This window comes from Lathamus discolor, chromosome 6 (assembly GCF_037157495.1).
Source record: "Lathamus discolor isolate bLatDis1 chromosome 6, bLatDis1.hap1, whole genome shotgun sequence".
NCBI classification, from domain to species: Eukaryota; Metazoa; Chordata; class Aves; order Psittaciformes; family Psittacidae; genus Lathamus; species Lathamus discolor.
The window spans coordinates 69,272,895-69,296,479 of NC_088889.1; the positions used below are offsets into that span (position 1 = coordinate 69,272,895).

General features: G+C 38.8%; 1 protein-coding gene across 3 annotated transcripts in view; it reads right to left on the minus strand.

Moving 5' to 3' along the window:
* The window catches only part of NAV2 (neuron navigator 2), a 223,542-nt gene that overhangs the window by 20,439 nt on the left and 179,518 nt on the right, over positions 1-23,585 (minus strand). For 2 of the 3 annotated variants that reach the window (XM_065683421.1, XM_065683423.1), the window contains 10 exons: positions 22,665-22,730; positions 21,362-21,406; positions 19,026-19,186; positions 16,099-16,287; positions 11,252-11,304; positions 9,317-9,340; positions 9,123-9,197; positions 4,305-4,388; positions 3,540-3,651; positions 2,196-2,341 (listed from right to left, as the gene is read on the minus strand). In XM_065683421.1, coding sequence (XP_065539493.1) covers positions 2,196-2,341; positions 3,540-3,651; positions 4,305-4,388; positions 9,123-9,197; positions 9,317-9,340; positions 11,252-11,304; positions 16,099-16,287; positions 19,026-19,186; positions 21,362-21,406; positions 22,665-22,730 — 955 coding nt within the window. The remainder of the gene's footprint in view (positions 1-2,195; positions 2,342-3,539; positions 3,652-4,304; positions 4,389-9,122; positions 9,198-9,316; positions 9,341-11,251; positions 11,305-16,098; positions 16,288-19,025; positions 19,187-21,361; positions 21,407-22,664; positions 22,731-23,585) is intronic. The other variant, XM_065683422.1, reaches the window with a different exon arrangement.

The window sequence follows — 23,585 nt, forward strand, 5'->3', positions numbered from 1 at the left end:
AGGTTAATGATGCTGAAATGGTTAGTGATGTAAATGGACAAGTTAGCTTTGTGTCTCATAGTGTAAAGTAGGTCTTCCTTACCTCATTGACCTGCCAGAAGAAGCGCAAGCAAAAGGCAGTGGGGGAATGAAAAAAAGACATGTTTTAACAGGAAAGCCAGGAAAGATTTGGCTTTCTAACACAAACATGATCAACAATCAACAAAGACCAACAGTTACTTTAAAACTGGAACTCTGTTATCCATAAACAAGGTGTTTCAAAAGACATATGGTTATTTTTTGTTACTTGGGGGAAACACCAAACCAAAATCTCTTAACTATTTAAATTCTATTTTCTCCTTAGCTCAGACAGAATGTTTTGGCTAACAGCCAAGTTAATATTGTGTTTTTTATTGTAGGAACAGGTATTTACCTACCTGCAATTAAAATAACCTTTTTTCATGTGACTGCCATATCCAAACAACAAAAAGAATGAATATTCATGTCATTAAATTGATGTTATCCCAAAGTTACAGTTTAACAGTGCTCAAGAAGCATCTGGACAACGGTCTTAGATAAATGATTTAATTTTTAGGTTGCCCTGTGTAGAGTCAGGGTTTGGACTTGATGATCCTCATGGGTCCCCTTCCAAGTCAGGACACTCTATGAACACCATTTAATGCTATTGCAAATTAACCGTTGTAAACAGGCTGGCTTAGTATGAGCTGAAAGTTAATTTTAAACTAGACAAAGACTCCTACAGTGAGAAATGTTGAAAAACTGGTGTTTCAGCTCTGAATGGACGCTGTGTTGTTTCCATAGATAACAAAAAAATCTTGGCTGAGAACTTCCTCAGTATTTGTGGAATAGACAACAATGGGTAATCAGACCCAAATTACATACTTTTCTCAGTAAATTATTGACTGAATTTCCATATGCATTTCACGGCGATGATGTACTCACCTTTTAAAACAGCACAAAAAGACTGCCCTTTTTCTCCTACTTCCTGAAAACTTTATTTATTTATTTTTAATAAGGAGATGTTTCCTTAACCTTCTTTAAAAATAGTCATCTGCTTAATGATAAGTGTTGATGTAGGATAATACCTTCTATGTTACAAAAACAAAGAACTGAAGCTAAAGCAAAAACTTAGTGTTTTTCTTAACTAAGGCTGAATGGTTATGAATGGTTTGTATCACCAATTCAGAATTGCTGGCAATTTCAGTTAAAGCACTTTACTTTCTCTATAACTAATGTATAACCTAGCACAAAAAGGATTTGGAGATGACACTGTTTCCATTCAACCAATTATTTCAGGGGCAGAGTGGAAATACTGCTGTTATGAAGGACCTGGAAAGGTATCAAAATTAAACCACTGGGACAAGAGAGAAAGAAAAACAAGAACCTGCTCAGAAAGCTGTTTCCTGCAGTTCAGGAGTTTCACAAGCATTTCTGAGAGGATACTGTGCAAATACAAATCAAGGTTTTACCAGCTCTAACCACATTTTGTATTTATACGGATTTATCTGAACATCCAAAAGATCCAGGAAGACTTAAATTCAGTAGGAAGGAAGGGATGGATTGCTTTACTGGCTACAATAAAGGATCTAGGGAGTTTTGTCCAGACTACAATCAGACTAGGATGCTAAGGCAATTATGGTCTAATTGAAAATGGAGTTTAATATAATGTACCTTTCTTCCAGTATAGGGTACCTCATACACAGTACATGATGTGCCAAGAAGGAAAAATGTGAAATGACAGGTAAGCAAAACTGTTCAAGATTGGTATTTTTTCATTGTAGAACTTCATGGCAATGCTCAAAATAGAGTTCTTAAAGTGTTTAACATGTTCACTTAAAAGCAAGCCCTACAAGCCAAAGAAAAGAAGAATCTCTCACTGTAGATTTGCTTTTACTTTAATGACAAACGTCAGGTTTTCCCTAAGGGGTTGGACAACATATTACTTTTCACCAGAACTGATCTTTGACAGCTATTTCTAATTGACCTTTCAGCTGTAGAAGCTAAAACTCAATACTATGGAGAGTCAACACAAGCATGCACATCACTTAGGAATCAATTAAACCTTCAAAAGAGTTTACAAAGGATTTCAGCAGTGCATAGTCCTTGTGCTAACCTACTGCAGGAGGGGAGGAGGGAGGAGCTGAGCAGCTTGGTTTCACTGGGCATGTTCTGACAGTTTCATAAAGTATACTCACCCAGTTCTTCCTCTTCTTTTTCTTAGAATCACTCTCAATGTTGCTCCCCACACTGGAGTGACTGGTAGCACTGTTAATACTGGAGACGCTATCCGAAGAGTGTTGTCTGCGGATCCGCAGGTCTGTGGGTTGAGCAGCTCCAGGTCCTGCGTATGAATGGAGGCAATGTCAAAATTTGCAATTTGGTGTTAAATTGTGCAATCTAAAAGAAACATTTAGGGAAACAAACACCTTGACAATCACCCCAGCGTAATTCAAACACTGCTGCTAATCACAGAATGACAGAATGGTTTGGGTTGGAAAGGACCTTAAAGCTCATCCAGCTCCAAATCCCTGCCCCAGGCAGAGACACCTTCCACTAGACCAGCTTGCTTCAAGCCCCGTACAACCTAGCCTTGAACACTGCCAGGGAGGGAGCATTTACCACACCTTTGGTTAGCCTGTTCCAGTGCATCACCACCCTCACAGGGAAGAACTTCTTTATATCTAACCTCAACTTCCCCTGTTTAAGTTTAAACCCTTCACCACCTGTCCTATTGCTACAGTCCCTGATGAAGAGTCCCTCTCCAGCATCCTTGTAGGCCCCCTTCAGATACTGGAAGGCTGCTATGAGGTCTCCATGCAGCTTCTGTTCTCTAGACCGAAGAGCCTCAATTTTCTCAGCCTGCTTCCCATACAAACCCTTCTTCATACAGGAGGTACTCCAGCCCCTAATCATCCTCGTGGCCTCCTCTGGATTTGCTCCAACAGTTCCATGTCCTTCTTATGTTGAGGACACCAGAACTGCAGACAGTGCTCCAACTGGAGTCTCACAAGAGCAGAGTAGAGGGGCAGGATCACCTTCTTTGACCTGCTGGTCACACTTTTTTTGATGCAGCCTAGTATATGATAATCACTGTTTCTCGTAAATTACTGGGATAAACATAAGATGTGTAATAGACAGGACTGTATTTTAGACTTTAAAATGGAGATTACTGAAAACACTGAAGAAAATAAACAAGTGTCTGACAGCTCTGAAATGGGGATCTCTGCTCCCTGCTGCTTCACAACAGCAGCTAGATGGGTGAATTACTAAATGATTCTAGTAAGATCAGTGAATTTTCCACACTGAAGGTGGAAAAGCTTTGTTAAAACATCTTCTTGGTTTACTTTTCCATTTTTTTCTGTACAATTTATCATAGTTTACACAGACACCTATTTCAAATCCCCCATGATCCCAAACAAGTTAATTAGAGCATGCTTATGAGACAAAGCTGATCTTTGATGGTTACATCAGCTACTCCTGAGAGGACAAAAGTCTCATGAGCACTGCACAGTTTCTATAGGTGATGCTATACTGCTCACCTTTGCAGTTGAGCTCAGGTGTGTTGATGACTCCGTTGATGGCAGCCTGGGCAGCAGCATTTTGCTTCTTCAGTAGTTCAATTGTCTTCCTTAACTCATTCAGTTCTGAGTCCTTCAATAAGGGTAAAAAAAAAAAAAAAAAAAAGGTGACATGTTGGAAAATGCTGATAGTATGATGGTAACTGCTCCAAAGAAGCCATTTTTCAATCCGGGAATTGGAAGCTGATAGAGAATTTCTGGAACATATGTACAAGGAGATGAAAATGAGGTTTGGCATGCATAGGGAAGCACACCCTTGATAAGCTGCAAAATAGCTTGGTTATTATGATACGAAAGAATACAGAAGCTCTGGAATACAGAAATATTGTGTATATTGAATTGTGTACGCTTTAACATACACTACTTAATTGTGCATATTCAAGCATACTGTCCAAAACCCCAGTGCTGACTGTCTTGCAAGGGTTTTTCTCAGCATTTCTAACATGCACATGTGTGGATGCACTGGGAAGAAATTTGTTGCAAAAATATGCAATAATGAAGATGTGTGTCCAAACCAACAACTTGTAGGAATGACCTGCTCACTTGCCACAACATCCCAGTGCAGAAAATGAGGACTCTCTGAAAAATTTTGATTCTATTTTACTCTGTCACCACAACCGAGGAAAGGAAGCCAAACAGCACAAAACCCCCACAACCACAGAAAGAGCACAAGCAGCAGTGCTGGAAACAGAAGTTTAGACTTCCCCAAATCCTTTCCAAGCTTGCCTTTTGTTCCGCTGTCATTGTCAGGCTCTGCAGTCTGATCGTCATGTTCCCCAGGCTCTGCTCAAAAGCTGCCACGAGGTGAGCCTGAAAGTCAAACCATACAGAAGTAAGATTGTTCTCTCCTCCCCAAACAAGCACATTTCTGCAGCTATTTAAATGGACCACCTAGGGAACTGCACCGTTTGTCATGTAAATGATACAGACTAAAAACACTGATTATAAAAGGTCAAATGAGTAGAGCATGAGTTGTGAAAATGCTTGCAAACAAATTACCAGGAATTATTTATTTGTGGAAAATCAGAAATGACAAAGGTAATCAACCAACTTCAGGATTTTAGCAAACATTAGCCTTTCCTGTACAACTACTACAGCAGCATGCTATGGAATGATACAGTTTTAGGCTATAAACCCTTCCCTGCTCAGCTGCAGCTGCTACCAAATACTTCAGAAAACAGAGACATACGAGTAATACTGTGACCTGGCACATCAGGAGATTTCCTGGAGGTGGCTCCTCACTCAGCTACTACATCCACTTCTTAAAGACACCATGACCGCAATAGCCAGGACAGCTGCCCCAAATTGTGCTGGCTATTGCAATCACATCAATATGCACTAACGAAGGATCTAAGAGTGGTATTGCTTTTTCTAGTTTGGAATTCTCATCTATTCTGTAAAATGTGCAATCCTACATCCAGAATACAAGAAGAACAAAATTACCTCATGGATCCCTAAGGAGTTAGGGTCCTTTGAAAAGCCAATCTCAAACTAATCTAGTTCATGTGCTTTTCTCAGCTGTTTAAAGCTGCTCGGATCTTGTGATAAATGGAAAACACGTTTTTGAAACAGAAAGACTTATTAGATTGAATTTTTTCTTGAAACATCCAATTTATTAACTGAATCTTTCCAAGAATGCTTTAGGGAATACACCTTGTCACCTGAAAGTATCCCTGACACCAAGAAGGCATGGAAGGATGTCCTTGGTTATCTAGCCATGTCCTCAAGCTATTGCAAGCAATGACATGACAAGACACCCTGTCACAAAATGTAGAGAGCAAAAAGAGGCAAACCAATCCATATTTCTGAACATCTGCTGTTCAGTTCTGAAATCAGACTTAATCTTCGACTTTTTATGTGGGCAATTATTAGCATGTATAAGATTACCTACTGATAGTTTTCAGGTGCCCTTCATATGGTTAAGGGAACTCTTGTCACAGAGCTTTTCACAAAAAGTTTAAAGGGGGGTTGGAACTAGATGATCTTACGGTCCTTTCCAACCGTAACTATTCTAGGATTCTATGATTTTAAGTCTTTTTCCGAAGTGTGCATATACATATATATATATATAAAATATATATATACCCCCAAACAACATATATATATTGTACATATATGGGTGTGTATATATATATATATACGCACACCCCAAACAACAAAATGTCACTCCTAAGTTTTAGGAGGACACCCTAGAAAACAAAATAAAACAGAAAACAGTAAATCATAGAATGGTTTGGGTTGGAAAGGACCTAAGATCATCTAGTTCCATCCCCCTGCCACAGGCAGGGACACCTCACACTAGATCAAATCTGGCCTTGATAAAATATAAAGCAAGTTTTTAGATAGAGAAAAGCCAGGTAGAAACATCCCTCCAAATAGATCACTATTTTCCTCATGGAGATTTAAGGCAAAAAGGTGCTGCAGGTTACAGATTTTCACTGTGCTATCCCAAGAGGAGAACTCCAAAAGCCAAGTTTGGCAGTTGAGTCCAGAAATGCCTTCCCTGCAGAGAGGGTAAGGACTACTTCAGCATTGCAGTCAGTCTGCCAGATGCTTAACCGGCCAATATATCTGCACCTAACTCAAGGAAGTTTCCAATATTTGAATATCTGCTTGCAACCAAGGTCCATGTGCTAAATATGATCCAAAATGTCTGGTGCTTGGCCAATTACCCTTTTTTGTTTTCCCATGAAGCACTGAGAACCCAATGTTGACTACATTAAGGACATCAACTAGGAAATGAAAATGATGGTAAGTTAAAGGAAGGAAACACAGATCGAGAAGCTGGGAAGGACCTTGGTAAGAGGGAACTATGCTTCAAGTGAAATGACATGGCACCGTTTTATAGATACATGTGTGTACGGATAAGGATGTGCACAAATAACAGAGACATAGTTCAATATGTATTTGTCTCGTTAGGCACAATAATCTACACAAACTATAAAAAATACTTTATTTTGCTATTGGAAATAATTCTATACACAAAATGACACATAAAATTGCGTGAAATCTTTCCAAATGGAAAAGGACATTCTCTCGCCTAAATATACACAGAACAGCAAAACCTTTCACAGAGCTATTCCTGACTTGTTCAGCAGCAGCACACAGCTGACTTATCCTAAATAACTGTTCTCACATTCACAATGAAAACAAACATGAGCAGTACAATAACACGGGGATGTGCATCTCTCATTCCCATCAGCCCCTATGAAAATAAACAGAGCTAAGCCTGTGAGAAAATAGCAAAAAGTCATTTAGAACCTCATATTACACATGTATGAAAATCTAAATATTTATTTTAAAAACACAGACTGCAAAGCTTCTGTTTTGGAGGATGAACAGGGAACAACAAAACTGATATTCAGGAGTCCTCAGCAATACTTTGCAAAAGCAGAAAAGAAACAGGCAAGCAGGACCACATGGATTAATAATGAGATACAAACCCTTAAAGCTTTGACCTAAACCTTGAGAGAAAGTTGCTCTTTCAAATATGGATCAAGCACCTTATAATTACTCCTATCTGGAAACTGTTCAGCGAACTATGCTAGAAAAGTTATCTGCACCTCCTAGTTGGAGAAAAACCTTTTCAAAGTCTTGCCCCTGCTAGCCTGAGAAACATTAAAAGCTGCAGTGTCTATACAGGAAAATCCAGGAAAAAATAATCTATTAAATAGAAAGATGAATTCAAAATGCTTAAGTTAAAATCACTCTATTAAAAAAAATCTTGTGCAAAGGAAATGTCCCTAAAGCAGTGCCTTAACAAACAGCATTTATGAGTCTTAACTTTTTTAGGGAACAGACCTAGCCTTTTTAATGGAAAAAAAAGAGTACGTTCTCTGAAGAGGTGGCTACAGACTGAAATCTGTTACTAGGACAGTTATAGCAACATCTCTGCAGCAGACCGTTGGTGTTTTATGGACAAATAAGGGGCAATTCCAAGTCTAAGAAGTTTAAATAGCATGAATAAAACCCTACAAATGGAAAAGGGAATATTATACATACTGATGCTAACTTTTTTTGGGGACTCCCCAACTCCACACTCCCCCAAATTACTCCAAACCAAACAAAAATGTGCAGCAGCTGTTAAAAAATATTCTCCTTTTTGGAGACAGTGGTAGTAACCATGCACAAAGTCTTGGGTAATTAGTGGCAGCTTAGACAGGCACAGAGTAGCCTGTGCTACTCACTGCTCTTGGAGACAGGCTACTAACTCCTGTATTAACAGCCTACTGAATCTGAACACTCTATGAAGAGGAATGCAGCAAAAGTAAGGCAGAGCTAGGCTGAGCTGCACAGCTGGTAAGTTCTTTGTTTGAAGGACACAAGCTCACAAGCTTAACAAGGTGATAAAAAAATGCTTTCTCACGTGTAAAGGAAGCTTCTGGATGAAAACCAACTCATGTATTCAGTCCCCTTTGTATATGAAAGGCAAACATTTAAATATTTAAGTTCTGGCAGGTTTTCTAAATTCTTCCTTTTCCTCTTGGGAGAGCAACTGAGTGGTTACATGCAGTCAAAGCCCTTTTACTTGACTTTTCTATTAACTGTGTTCTTGGTTTTGCTTTTCCATTTTGCAAGCTGGATGAAGGACTCTGATGCCTGCAGTGACCACCACAGTAGATTTCCTCTTGAATCCTTCTTGTGATAGGTGTTACTGCTCTTTACTGTGCCAAGTTTTGTATTCTACCTATTCAGAGAGATGGTAGACAGGAATGTCCTCTTCAGTAGCACATGTTCTGATGTTTATTCATTCCCACAAACTAGGATGTCAGTATGATCCAATGACTATTCATCTGTAGTTTATTTACTCTAGCACTGCTTATTTTTCTAGCAAGCTTCTGTATTGCAGATTTCAGCACAGAACACAAACTTACTCAGGGTCATACCAGTGTTGCCTCAATACCTCCTGGCTTCCAAATCTTTCTTTTTCTAAGTGTCTTATAATACTTATTCATCAAATTCCTCAGGGGAAACAAGCAGAAGTAGTATCTACACTGGTTAATAAAAATCAGGTATGTTCACTCTTTAGGCATAACTTGAAATTAGTTCTCATAGCCCCTTATGCTACTATTACCTATCATGCCATTAGCCTACATCTTAATGAAACAGCAAAATATAATGTATTTCAATTCACATTTCTACCAAGTTTTATTCTTGCCAATTACAACCCTCATCTGTATCTTATCCCACAAACATGTGTTTACAAATCCAATGGGATTTATAAAGCAAGACACTATCTATAAAAAAAAGACCCTGTCTTAGTGATTTTTCTCAAGCTCTGAAGATGGTTTACATATATACATATATATATCTCAAAAGCCAAATGAATATTATAATGCAGTATTTAAAGAAAAGCATCAGACAATTCAGTAGGACACGGGATGTTACTTCTGGGAAGGTTCCATACGCATGCAGTTATTTTAAACTGAGTGTTATACACATGAAATCTTTTTGTCACTTATTAAAACTGGGCTGGCAACGGCCACAAAACCTGGCACATTAAATGCATCCCCTGCTAGTGTTTGTTCTCAGAGTTGTACTCACGTTGGCAGTCAACTGAGTTGTCAGAGCTGACACTTTTTCTTGGGATGCATCCAGCTCTCTTCGTAGCTTGCGAATCTATATATTTGAAGAGATCACTTTATTGCACTGTAGTATGGAGAACTAAAACAGCAAGACACGAAATGCAGAGTGCCTTGACAGAACATTTATGCCTGTCAAACATAATGCGCTCTTACCTCTGACTGGCACTTCTCTTCAGGCTGTAAAATAAAAACAAAGGAAAATAAATGAGAATATTACAACATAACCAGCCTGACAAATTTATACAATATTTCAAAAGGTTTTTTTCTTTTAAGTTCTCATGTGAATTCCTTATTTTGGATTCCCATATCCATATTCAATCTAAAATAACCTCTTAGTGTATTTATGTTTCAGGAAAAAGAAACAGGCTGCTTGTACAGTACTTCTTCCTGCAGGAAGGAACTGGGCTCCAAATCCCAGCCTACAGATCAGTGCACCTCCAAGTCTGAATCATGGACTAGTAAAGTGCATAAGGGGCTGCATGAGGCTTCCAAAGAGCCAGGACTGTCACAGAACATGCCTGACCTCAGACAGTAATTCTCTTCCTCCCACGCTCAGCTAGCTCTCCACAGAATGGAGAGCACGTGTTTGCATTCCAAAGTGATATGAAATAAAATGACTCTCACTTGGATGCTGAAAAACTTGAGGACACACAGCTAGTTATCCAAGAATGCAAAGTGGATGTACTGGTCATCTGCTGTGGCCTTGCATGGTAAAACTGTGGCTACTATGGCTTGTTTCTAACCAAAGTTTTCAGCTACAAAGAAATATATGGTAGGAAGTTACACACTCCACTGCCCTTGTGTAAACATGTCCACTAGCAGACACCATGAAAATTATACCCATCAAACCACTCTATTAGAAGCCACTTGTGCTTGGGCAGCAAGCACATAAACCAGAAGCTTAGACAGCAGCTGCTCAGAAGCTTTCATGATTATAAAACAAAAGCCAAGAGGAAAAGGTCTGTTTTCCATCCTTCCAATACCTTCTATCTATTCTGGCTTCATATGGACTTTGCTTGAGCTGAAGTCAATAATGAAAAGTAGTATTTCAATTTATTTTCAAGGTCTTAGCTTATTAATAGTGAAACATGTATGAGAAATAATGATAAATAGCTCTATGGTGTCTTGGGAGACTTTGCAGACAGTTATACATGACCTTCCAAGAGCAAGTTCTTGTATCACATACACTCGTTACAGCAGTGGTAAGCACGAAGACACATCATACTTGCATTAAGAATTTGAAATTGAAGACCCTGTTCAATTAACATATACTTTAGAAGCAATTCTTCTCAGAAGCAGCTTTTTAAGAGGGTTTCATTTTAAGAAGCCAAGCCTGTGACCAAAGCATGTCAGGAATGACTGTAGTTACCACCCCAACCAGCTACAGAAAAGCCAGGGAAGACATGGTCTGCGTGTTGCAGCCCCACCTCCCCATTATAGCACAGGTATAGTCTTATCCTACAAGGTCTTCCCTAGTGTATGTTTAAACAGACATTCTTCATAAGATTTAGAAGAAAATAAGCAAATGCAACACTCATTAAAAAAAACGACCCCGTGTCTTCACACTCCAGTAAGCCTTGTTTTACGATCAGATAACCTAACTGAATATATACTTTTGAAGAACGTATTACTGGCACAGTGAGCAAATGGCTTCTTTAGAATTATTAACATCTGTGCATTAAAAACTTTTGTAGCAAATCATTAATACAAGGCTGGAATGACTTTATTCAGCAAATTCTGGGGTGCTTCAGGTAATGAAGTCAAAATCTCAGATCTACTGAGGTCCTCTGAAGCAAAACTTATTCAGCATAGTTGTAAAATATTGACTTGACAAGTAATCTGGCCATTCTGCAAAGCAGTAATTTGCTTTTAGGCCATCAACATCTGTTTGATGAGGACACTGCTAAATATCCGCAGATATCTTTCTGAATGTAACCATTTCTTTTGTAGCTAGCATCTGGAACACAATCAAAGGAAAAGCCCTTTTTTCGCCCTTCCTTGAATGGCAAAAATAATTAGCACAATATAACTAGTCAATTCAATCATTTTTTATTAGCAAACCCAAACTTTTCACTTCATTATACTTACTGTTGAATAAATAGATGAGGTACTGGATACCAAAGAGAGAGAAGAACCATGCACTAAAAGAAAGAAAATAAACATTATGAATATAAATACAGCAACCACACAGTGGAATCATCACAGATCATCCCCTACCAACGACCAGCCTACTGAAGAAATACTTTCCCAAATTTCATCATCCATCATAAACTTAATTATATTATTGCATCAACTATGTACAGTTTTAAGAATGCATGGTCAGGTAATACAAACCACAAATGATTTGATAAAGCTGTTTTAACAATTTAATAATACCTGGGTTTTGGGGAAATGAGGTCAAGAAGATTAAAAAGAAAAGTTTCAATGTAGATTTGTTCAGAAATAAGTATTTCTCTGTACAGCTTATCTTAAGAAACTTCCAGATGCTCCAGCAGCAGATGTGGAACATGCAGAGAAGAAACCACTGTCTAATTTTGTGGCTCTTAGTTGTCCTCTGAACGCATCTATGTCTTCCTTCTGCTGGGGAGCTGTATTACAGGCATCGATGAGCTGAACATTCCCTATCCCTGCAGAGGTTTTTGGTCTTTGTTTAAAGCAATGACACTTCTTTAACAAGGCCAAGCTCATTCTCTCATAGAAAAACTACCAGAGTAGCATGGCTATAAAACCATGTGAAAAGAACCCATTTCAAGCAGGTTTTCCATTTAAGTACAGATTCATTAACATATATGTGTGTGTGTGTGTGTGTTGATTCGCAAGGATGTTTCCATCACCCCAGTATTAGGATTTACATATAATTTTATTTTTGATTATGCTATTAAAAAAACTACCTGAAGCTATTCTTTCTGGTATTGAAACATGCAACATTACATTTATTTTTAGAAACAAAATACATTTAACTGAAACTTTAATTCAAACTTCAGGTAACTTCATACAAATCATATGAAATCCTGTTAAATCACTTCTTCTTTCATCTAAATCCTCCAGCCAAAAAAAGGGCTTAGAAAAGCTGCCACTTTGCTCATTGCCTACTGCAGTGATCCTACATTCATAATAAATAGGCTCTGCTTTCCCACTTGACATTATATCCTAAGGCAAGGCTGGGAAGAGAAGTAAACAAAGTCTAAGTTGGCTTCTGGAAGAATTTACGACAATTTAGAAAACCCACAAGAAAGTAAAAAAAACCCCTCAAACCCGTTTACTTTTTCTGGTTAATCATACTTTCAATTAAAATGATCTTTCTAGTCAGATGTTAAGGACTGTACTGCATTAAAAACATAAAAATAACCAGTGTGAGTCAGAGCCAGGGGCTGTCTAATCGCATGCTCCATCTCTGGCTGCAATTGCAGCCCATGTTTATGGAAAGAAATGCAAGGAGCAAGCAGATACCCAGTGATTTTTCCCCACGTACACCTTTTCATGTCTGGGAATCAGCAGAGATGGAAATTCCTGAGATGGAAACTGCAATCAGACTGTTACTTTTCATAGTCACTGTGACCTCCCTAACCATTAATTTCCCTGTTTCTGAATTCATTGACATGTTGTCTGTATGAAAATCTCTTCCTGTGTTTAGAAATACAGTTCCTTGCAGTTGTTTTAGACTTGCTGCTACATCATTCAATAAGTTCCTTGAGTGTCTCCACACCCCTGTGATATGAAAAGTAACGGATAAACCACCTCTTCTTAATGCACTAAATTAGGTATTAACACCTCGCCTCAGACATAATTTTTCCAAGCTGAAGATTCCTTATCAACCCTCTTCAACATAGAAAGCCCAAAGTACAGGCAATATTGCACAAAGCCACCACTGGACTCATCCAGGGAATATAAGATTATTTTCTGGTTTGCCCCTCTCTTCCTCTGTGAAGTTTTTACTACTAGAGATATATTCAAGACAGGAACCATACCAACTGGCCAGAGAAGAAACAGATCCCCTTAAAATGTACCGAGACACACACATTCTTCAGTTGACATCAACCGGAACTGTCAAGATCACACTGGGACTTTAAAGGAGGAAATAAGACTGAAAATGGAAAAAGTGAAAGAATATGTAACTTTGGGAATCCTACTGCTTTGTAAGACATTATCACTGCACTGTTTGAATGTATCTAAGTTGAGATTTCTAGTCTCAAGGACAACTTAGGAGTTAATACTTTTGTACTATTTCTTTTTAAAGTATCTTCAGATGGCTACTTTAAGGCTATTTAATCAGGAGCCTGAAGGCAGTTAGGCTCTTGATGTGATTCTTGGGTTTTTGCAGTTAACATGCATCTGCACGCAGGCTACAAACCCAAAATTGTTTTGGAGCTATTATTTTCAAGCACTATAAACGCATATGCAAGCATGTGTTATTTTTAATCATAAAATCATAGACTGGTTTGGATTGGAAAGGACCTTAAGTTCATCTAGTTCCAAACCCCTGCCATGGGCAGGGATGCCATACACTAGACCAGTACTCAAAGCCACATCCAGCCTGGCCTTGAACACTGCCAGGAATGGAGCATTTACCCCTTCTTTGGGTAATCTGTTCCAGTGCCTCACCACCCTCACAGTAAAGAACTTCTTCCTTACAGTTAATGTTGGAAAAGAAATGGTCTAGCTGTGATCAGCTGTCTGAAGAGCTACTCAGAAAGAGAACTACTCAAGCCAATAGCACAAAAACGAATAAACATCTATATCCCAATGCCAAATCACTGCATTCCTTTCTCTCTAGGAGGGTGAAGTATCAAGGTGGAGCCAGCAGCAGCACAGCTCCTGGGGAAGACTGATGGCCAGAGAAGCAAGGAAACTGGACAGCCAAGAGATCACATCAGCTTTAGGCTGTTTTCCACCTGAAGTTCAGGATAGTTTGGAGGTTGTTCCTGCTGGCATCTTCCAAGTCCTGAAACCCTTCCTATCAAGAGAGTTATGTACTGCAAAACTAACACTATGGAGACTAAAGAAAAAAAAAAAGGCTTTTAAGAATTAATCCTGGCCCTGCTGAAGCTGATAAGAAACAAATACCTTGTAATCTAACATGCTAATAAGTAATTCAGAAGTAGGGTGGTAAGCTTTATTTAAGACCTGGATTTACGCTTGACTGACACTGCCTGACTACATAAAATCAATCTGGTACTTCTTCGACATATCATGGTAGGGTCAAATTCCTTCCTCATGTATAGAAGTTATCTTTTTCCACTGCTTTCAAGTTCATAACTTTGCAGAGTTTTCTTGGACTTCATTTTTATTACATGAACTCAAAACACTTTGTAGAGCTTTTCACATAGCTCTTCCCTTTTATTTTTTTAAATGGTTCCTCTTCAAACATGCAATGTTTATTAAATATTCTTCCAAATTAGCCTCTCTCCTGGACAAGAACTTCTGAATTATAAGGTCCAGTTTGACCTCCAACATGCCAAAATGGATTTGCTGCAAACCTAAAAGCCTAAGGTTACATTTTTTTGAGGATGTCTTCAATAAAACCCGAGTAAGTTTTGCTGTAGCAGCTGTTTCAGTAAATAATTTAAATTTATTGCAGATGCAGTGGTTTAAATTCCTTCACAGATTACATTAAGGAACTCCTCAGTAAGATCAGACTTTTCATCACAGAATGAAATTCAACTGACTAAGTATTTGGTAACTTTTGACTGTTTACAATCACCCAGCTTTCTGAAACCACGGCACTAACTAATGTTAATTCCTTCACTGACAAGAGTTTTCAGTCCTACAGCATTATTCTAATAGTTTTCAACCTCTTGAAGATCCCCAGCCACAGGCCTCTTAAATGCAGTTAAATGTCATGGAGTTAAATTGGCTAAATTCAACATCAAATTAACCCTGAATTTTCTGGAGCCATATCCAATATACATTTTTTATCTCTTCCAATAGCAGAAAACTGATGGGATAATCAGTATCTCTGGCAAAGATGCCTGGCTCTTGGGGAGCAGCAACAACAGGGCACTGGTATTAACACTGCAGAGTTAAGTGCGGATCTTCAGTGGTGGGGAAACCAAGCCAGCGAAGGCTTGTGTGCCCAAGTGACAAAGTACTTGATAGCCAAGCAAACTTCCAATCCTTGCCAGGAAGCAGATTTAAGACTCAAAGATCTCATGCTGAAAGCACCTCCTATAACCTTCTTACAAACCACTCCCAGCACTCACCCCATGCTTGACTTCTCAAACTGTAACACTTTAGGGTTTTAATCTGTGCTCATAGCTACTCCTGCTACTGTCACTGATCAGTAGCAACTAAACTGTTTCTTTATAGGTAAAGGGCTTTTTCTTGTTATATTTACACGGGGGCTTCTTTTATCAGCTACGATTACATATTTGAAGAGACAACAAGGAATTAAAAAGAAAAGCCTAGATGTTTTGAAGTTTCCCTCCTGCGGAAGCTTTGTGATATCAACCCAGGACACTCAGCAGGAATAAAAAGTAAAGACAATTTGAATACAGATGAAATACTGGAAAAATTAACTTGGATAAAAACAACAAGCTGGCCGATATCAATTATTTATAACACACATAGAACTGTGAAGGCCCAAGTTCAGGAGAACAATCCTATTTAAGGGAACACTTTAATAAGAGCACTTTAAGTGTGAACTAGTCATTTTGAGATTACCAAAAATGATATGCTTATACTTTCTTCAACAGTGATAATCTAGGTACAACACTTGCATACCTTCCTATGCTCAGCCAGAAGGATCACTGAATAAATATAATCAGAACAATGATGACTAGGACTAAGGGTTTTATCTAATAATGAGAGCTCTGCTCAGAGTGAACCATGCTCTGAAGCCACCCTTATGCTGACCTGAAAAGCACCAAATGTATGCTCAGTTTATATGAGAATACCATCTCCTGATCACTTCCAGCACCACCACATACTTTACTGACCTTCTTCAAAGCCATCGCGGAAAGAGCCAGACCGGCTCATAGTTCTGCTTTTCTCATCCAGGGACATGGAGCTGTTCCTGAAGCGCGTGTCGCTATAGGGGTCATAAGGACCATCTGCATTGGAAAGGCTGTGGGTCCGTAGCATGGCTGGATTTGACAGGCTCATCTGGGCTGCAGTGGTTGGGCTTGCTATAAGGTGAAGAACAAACACCAATTTATTTGCTTGAACACAAACTATCATACCTAATTTTTTGTGCAACTACCACAAGAGCTCCTTTTTTTTTTTTTTTTTCAAGATACAAATCTTTGATGTCACCCACTCCAGACCTCTGTTATTTTTCTAAATTCAATGAATTCAAGTCAGAGGTATGCAAACCAAGCTAAATGAGTAAGAAAACTCAAACAAATAGGGTAATTTCAAATATGGCTTGATATGTCTAAGCTCAGTCAACTCAGTTAACACATTGTAGGCACGAACTAACTAATCCCCCCTTTAATTGGCAACAGCCCTTCCTCCAGAAGGACTAAAATGCCCGAAGGAATTGAAACTAGTACTTTGCCTATTCAGAACAGGCCTTGTGAACGATCCCTTCAAAGCCTTCAAGTTCTCAAAACCGAACATTTTCATATGTATTTCAGTCACAAATTTTAAGACCCTAGTTTCCTAGTAGTTTTATATTTCAGAATTGTTTCTTTCCATTGTGAGCTCTGAAGAATTAAACAACTTCAATTTTGCCTCAAGCCAATACTCTCCCAGAGAGCGTTTAGAGTCAAGAACACCTACTGCAATTTCACATTTTTTAAAATAACTTTTCTGCTGAAATTACACATGCTATTTACAAAGCACTAGTTGATTTGGGGGAAAAAATGAGAGCAACAAAATCACTGTTCAATTGGCAGGTTCCTCTTCGTGTGCTGTCAATGCCTGCTTCTATATACAACATCAAATAATACAGACAATTGTAGAAGATAATTTAAAGATGCTCAGCTTTGATATCAACACTTGCTATTTAACTGGTGGCGAGGCACTGGAACAGGTTGCCTAAAGAAGTGGCAAATGTTCCAACCCTGGTAGTGTTCCAGTCCACACTAGACAGGGCTTTGGGTGACATGGTCTAGTGTGCCTGCTGGGTCCCTGTTCACGGCAGGGGGCTGGAACTATATAATCTTAAGGTCCTTTCCAACCCAAACCATTCCGTGATTTAATGCAGTGACCTCTCTTGACTCCCAGTATCTCCAGGCTCTTAAGAACACAGAAAAATTTTTTTTTTTCTTTATTGAAATTGCTTGTGGCAAAAACAGCTTTTGAAGCTTATTAAGGTCAATAATCTTCAATTTTCTCCATAAAGAGTTAACTTTCTGGGCCTATGATGATACTTCTTCGGCATTTTTTTGACCATCAAAGTACTTTCATGAACTTTCATGGCAGTTTGTTAGCTGCTGGCAATGTAATTATACTGGGTGTACAGTCAGCTGAACTTTTGTTAAGTGTCGGTGGTTTTGTTGGTTTATTTAAAGCTGTTTGTTTAATCTGTTTCTTTTGAAAAGTGCACTCCAAGAAAGGCTCTAAAAGGTCACTGCTGTGGTAGAAATAAGTGACTGTGTCTAAGCTGCTGCTAATTCACGTAACACAAGAACTTCATAGGTATAGGCTTAACTATTAACATATTATTTATAATTCTAGAAAAGATGGAGTGGCTTCTGAAAATCAGAAAGAAACAGAAAACATCTGTTCAATGCAGTACTTTCCAAATGGCATTTAACTTAAAGACAATATATTTACTGTTAGGGTTGATTTATATACCGACACAAATTGCAAAGGCAACTAAGTGATATTTAATCAGTGCACCAGAGATGAGCACTACTAGAGCTTTAGATGAGGTTATTTCACCTTTTGATATGGTCAACTAAAATCTGCAATGCTTTATGGATCCTGTCAATCAACTTTTATTGTTTCCTTCATTTAAAAAGAGTTTTCCTTTATCAATGTAGTAAAGTGAAAGAATGGTATTTTTTTCTGAATTAAAATTCTTCTGAGTAGGAGGGCTGGAACTTGATTATCTTTAAGGTCCCTTCCAACCCAAACCATTCTACGATTCTATGAAACATAATTATTACATAATATGTCAGACTGAACTTTATACAATTGTCAAAGAAGCTACCTGTAAAATACATACAAAGATAAAATATCTCAAATTGATAAGACTGGCACATATGGTAAGTAATATTAATAAACAGGGTAAGCAACACCTTAAGTCCTTTAAACACCCCAATGTGTGATAATCACTAACAGCTTTACCAAATAGCTCACAATTATATTAAGGCATCTGATTATCCCCAGAGAAGCATTTTCAAAGAGTTACTCCAAATATGCCATCTTTGGGCATACAGAATCATAGAATCACAGAATCAGCTAGGTTGGAAAAGACCTTTAAGATCATCCAGTCCAACCATTGCTCCAGCACTGCCAAGGCCACCACTAAACCATGTCACTAAGGGCCTCATCTACACAGTTTGTGAACGCTTCCAGGGACGGAAACTCCCACCATTGCCCTGGGCAGCCTGTTCCAATGCCTGAACACCCTCTCTGGGAACGAACTGTTCCTAGTATCCTGTCTAAACCTCCCCTGGTGCAGCTTGGGGCCGTTTCCTCTTGTTCAATCACTTGTTAGTTCGGAGAAGAGAGCAGCCACTTCCTGGCTCCATCTTCCTTTCAGGTATTTGAAGAGAGCAGTAACGTCCCCCCTGAGCCTTCTCTTCTCCAGAAAATGAGAGAATAATGCTAATTAGTCATGCATTTCAATGAACGCGCTTCCTGAGGTTGAATGTGGAACTCAGAGCCGCTAGAAGAAAATTATATTGTGTAATATGCTTTTTGCTAGACACATGAAGTATTGCTATGACAATTCAAACAGGTAATTATTCACCAAGCTGTGAGAAGTTAAATCTAGTTCCAGAGGGTGATGTTACGCTGGATCCAGACGAAAAAGGGGAATTGCCAGCAGTATCCTGAAGTCCTCCCGCTGAATGGGAGCGTAGCCATTCCTTAGCATCGTCTTGATTACGGAGCTGGGAGGACGGAGCATACCTGCAAAAACAGTTATTTAAGAATGGCTGACATTTACTTATTTAAAGTAAAAGAAAACCCTAACATGAAATGTCACAAGACCTGGGGAAGGAGAGAGGGAAAGAAAGATGGTGGAAGAACGCTCATGTGAAATTTAAGGATTAAAATTATATAAACCCAATGTAACTCTAAATTAAGGACCTGCTCCAAGCTGTTTTTAAGCTGTTCCTAATTCATTCCCCCTCTCTTTAGGGGAAAAAAAACCCCACAAACTCCATTCCTATGGCTTCGGAAGTAGCCAAACTAGTAGTGAACAAAAAGCTACAGACAGAACTTTTGCACTCTGGCACTGTAGAGTGAAAAATAGGGTATGTTCCATATGTATGATTTAAAAATAAAGCCATAATATGGAAATCCTTTCCTTACCTAAGGTTATACTAAAATTCTATCACTAGTTTAGTATCCTGGTACATCACTAAGCTTATCTGGCTTTTTGCCATATACCCAAATTCAAGTCAACAAAGCCATTATCAGATTTTCAACATGCTGTGACCCCATCATTCATATTCCAGAGACATGAAATACAATGGTCTGTGGAGGTGTAGCCCATTTAGTTCAAAACTAATAGCATTAAATCATCATAGAGGAGACGACGTTTAGCCTTTTCAGAAGGCAAAGAAAAAAGCAGAAACATCGTCTATGCCAACATCAATGGCAAAATACCCACTGGCTTTGGCTTAAGCAAAGTTTTAAATCTGCTTTTGTATATGCCTGAAAAATAGGGATGTTACCACAGGTGTTAAGTGAAATACGTGATAGGATGCAGGTATCAACAGAAAGAGCGTCATGGAAACACTCGTCTGCTAATGGATTTCAGTGCCTGTCTTATGCTCTGCCATTTGCTTTTGAGAAATATTTATGAGTTCCTAGCTCTCCTTCCAAAAAACACTTGAAGCCTATTATTAGTTGATATTATCTATTTAATTAATCAGCTTCCCTCCAACTACTGTACACAGTAAGATACCACTTATGAAGACTGTTTTAAATCCATGTGAACACTACAATAAGTAACATTGCAAAAACTCAAAACCACTTTCAAAAAATGCTTTCATTCATTCTGCTGCTTATGCCTCAACACTTAAGCAACAGTCCTTGACTATCTGCATCTCTTCAACTTTGCACATACATCACTTTATTAAAAAAGGAGCTTTTAAAAAGCCAGTTTAACACACTAAGGCATTCTATTTTTCAGCACTAATACCTACCTGTTCAGCACTCAAATGTTTGGGTATTAAAAGAGAGTCCTTACTTATTAGAGACATACATGAGAACCACAGAAACATTTTAAACCAAATGCCATTTTAAGAACGGCTTTTAGCACTTGGCTTCATGGGCCGAAAAACATTGTTTAAGGCACAGGATAAATTACACCTTCAATTTCAAGGGATCAACTCAGTGATCCCTGAAGCTGCATTAAGCAATTTGGAGGCTGTACTTTTCTACATTGTCTAAAATAGCTTCAGTGAATTTTGCAAAACTTAAAGCATTTAATTAATACACCTGATGTTGATTATTTTGCTAGATAGAATTGCTTGGATCAATGGAAAAATCTTTTTTCGGTGTGCTTTTTTCATGTTAGAAAACCTTACAGAGAGATACAAAATGTATGAGGAGACAACTGCCAAAAGCTTGTTTGGGGATTTTGTTCTCTTTTCTAAAGGAGTAGCAGTTACCCCTAAGAGTCCTCTATCTCTAGGTATTCTGAAGCAAATATTTTTTAATTACTATGTCCGATCTCATCCTAAAAGGTTTGGCAGGAAAATCTTTTCTATTTGTATATCAACATCAACGGTCCTGGGTAGAAAACAATCTCAAGCCATTCCTTGCAACAGCCACAGAAGCTGCAAAATTATTGTTTTCAAGTCATGCCAAGTGATGGTTTATGAGATGCTTTTCAGCAATTTGCCAGCAAAAGCCACAGTTCTTGCTTAAGCGGAGAAGGCACTGGATTTAGAAAAAAACTGACACAGTAGTCAATGCCTTCTTTGAGGATTAAAGAAAGAACAAAAGAAAGAAAGAAAAGAAATAATATTGTTGCCACCTCTTGCAAACTGTGACCATCACCACCACCAGCCACAACAGAAACACAAAGCAAACTCCAAAGCCACAACAAAAGCTGTGTGGAAACACCAATACCTGAGTCCCTTCTTAGGCAAAGTGTTCCTATCAAGATGTGGGTCGCTGCAGAAAAGTTAAAAGAAAAGAACTTCAGAGAAGAACAAATAGGAAGGTATCAGACCAGGATGAAGGACGTACAAATATCTGCATCACCTTTTCAGAGGAAAAGGTGCTGGGGCCTTCCCACAGAAACATGCAAAAACCTTCTTGGACAGGTGTGGATTAGCACAAACATGCATCTGGTGCCATGCCAATGAATCTCATCTGTTCACAATGTGATCTTGCCATTTCTTCTACCCACAAGGAACAAAAATGGTTCTTTAAACGTCAAGCTTTTAAAACTATGCTTTTCAGCAGGCATGAGGTAGACTATTTGTGAAAACTGATGAGCATCTTCAAGTCCAAAACCCACCTTCCTGTCATTTCTTTCAGCAGACACCGTTTGGTGAATGCATCTAATTAATGTTACACAGCTGCGATGTATAGCAGTAGAAGTGTTGAGCCCAGGCTGTTTCAATTTCCAAATCTCAGCTTAAATTCCATTAACACAGCAAAGTGACTCTATCAGTCATCCAAGCCTCACGTATTTAAGTTTGTATTTTCACAACTGATGAAACTGTAACTAAGCAGAATCTGTTAATTAGTTTTTTTAAGAAAATATCCATGCGCTTAAATGAATTCATTTCATGACAATCCTTACAGCTAAATTACAGCATGGGACTAATTAATATCATAGCAGTGAGTAGAAGTGAGCTAGAATGTTTGGATTTGGGTCTTTTCCTAATTTTAGCATTCCTCTTTAGAAGGACGGGTGCACCCAAGTCTCTGCGGAACACTCATGAGCCAAACTGCAATAGAAGACTGACAACACAGAATGACATGGGGACTTCACGACAAAAACGACAGGCCTGAAAGGCAGTGGGAAAAGCAGCGGGAAAAGCAGCATGCCAGAGGAATGCTGAAATGCTAGTGAGAGTTTAGACTGGTAGAAAGAAAAAGCACAAGATTTTCAAATTGCCTTTGGAAAAGAACTGAGGGGGAGAAAAATATACCCTTCCCCCCTTAAATCTAAAGACGTTCCCAGTAACAAAAAGCAACACCAAATCCATGCCAACTCTCCCGTTCTCCAGACTGATTTAGACAGATAGATGAGGTGTTTGAAGGGACTCTCACTGGCATGTCTTTGTGTCAGCTCACACCTGAACGATGAACACAGCAGAGGACTCAAGTGAGCACAGTCTGTCACAAAACAATTTGCTTCACTGAGATGGGCAACAGAACCTACAGCCTTGCGCATACTCCTGTCCTGAGACAGCATTACCTGTCCTGTCTCCTGGGCAAAGTATTTCGGCAGAATTTGGGGCTAGCAGCAGGGGAAGAAAGAGGGCTAGAAGAACCAGTCCAACAAGACAGAAAACAAGAGAAGGTATATTAGAATGAAGAGATAACAGAAAGGAGTTATAATAAAGCACAAACAGAAACCCAAACTCTCAGAACATTATATTCAGCGGTAACTTTTTCCACTGACATGCAACTACAGAAATGTTGCTACCTGATTGCGTAAAGACACATCAGGATAGAGCTGACTTCCAATGCTTGCAAGGGTACTACTGCCTTCTACAAAACATGTCTCAAAGACCATGCACTGCAAGTCATTGTCTGGTTTATCCCAATGTTAGCTCCATGATAATACAGCTCTGATGTTGAAAAAAGCAGCCCCATTCCCTCCTCCCTGCTCAGTCTGTCCCAGGTAATACTCCGTGTGTCCACACAGATACTGATAAATTTTATTGCATAAGGAGCTGGGGAGCTGATCAGTCTGAAACACAATTCAGGTGATCATTTTTCAGTTGGATCCATCTCCCAGTCAGGTTCACTAAGCATTCACATGACCGCCAGCACCAAAAACATTGTAGGGAACACAGCAGCAGTGAGAGGCTGAGAAGGGATGAAGTGACTAAGGAAACAGGGACATACATCTCTTTTCAGCACGACTTCCAGCTTGAAAGCCTACCAAATGTTATAAACGAGAAGTTTAAAATAAAACAGTTGGCTTCTCAAATCAAAGTAACAATAATAATGGGTGTTTTTTTGAATATCACTATCAGATCAACTAACAGAAGGCCTTTTTAAGGATAACAGAGGATGCAAAATTCAAATATTGGGTAGAAAGAAAACCTGTCACGCTGGCTACCACAGCAAATTAAAACCTCAGTATAATCTTTTGAGAAGCACAACTTGA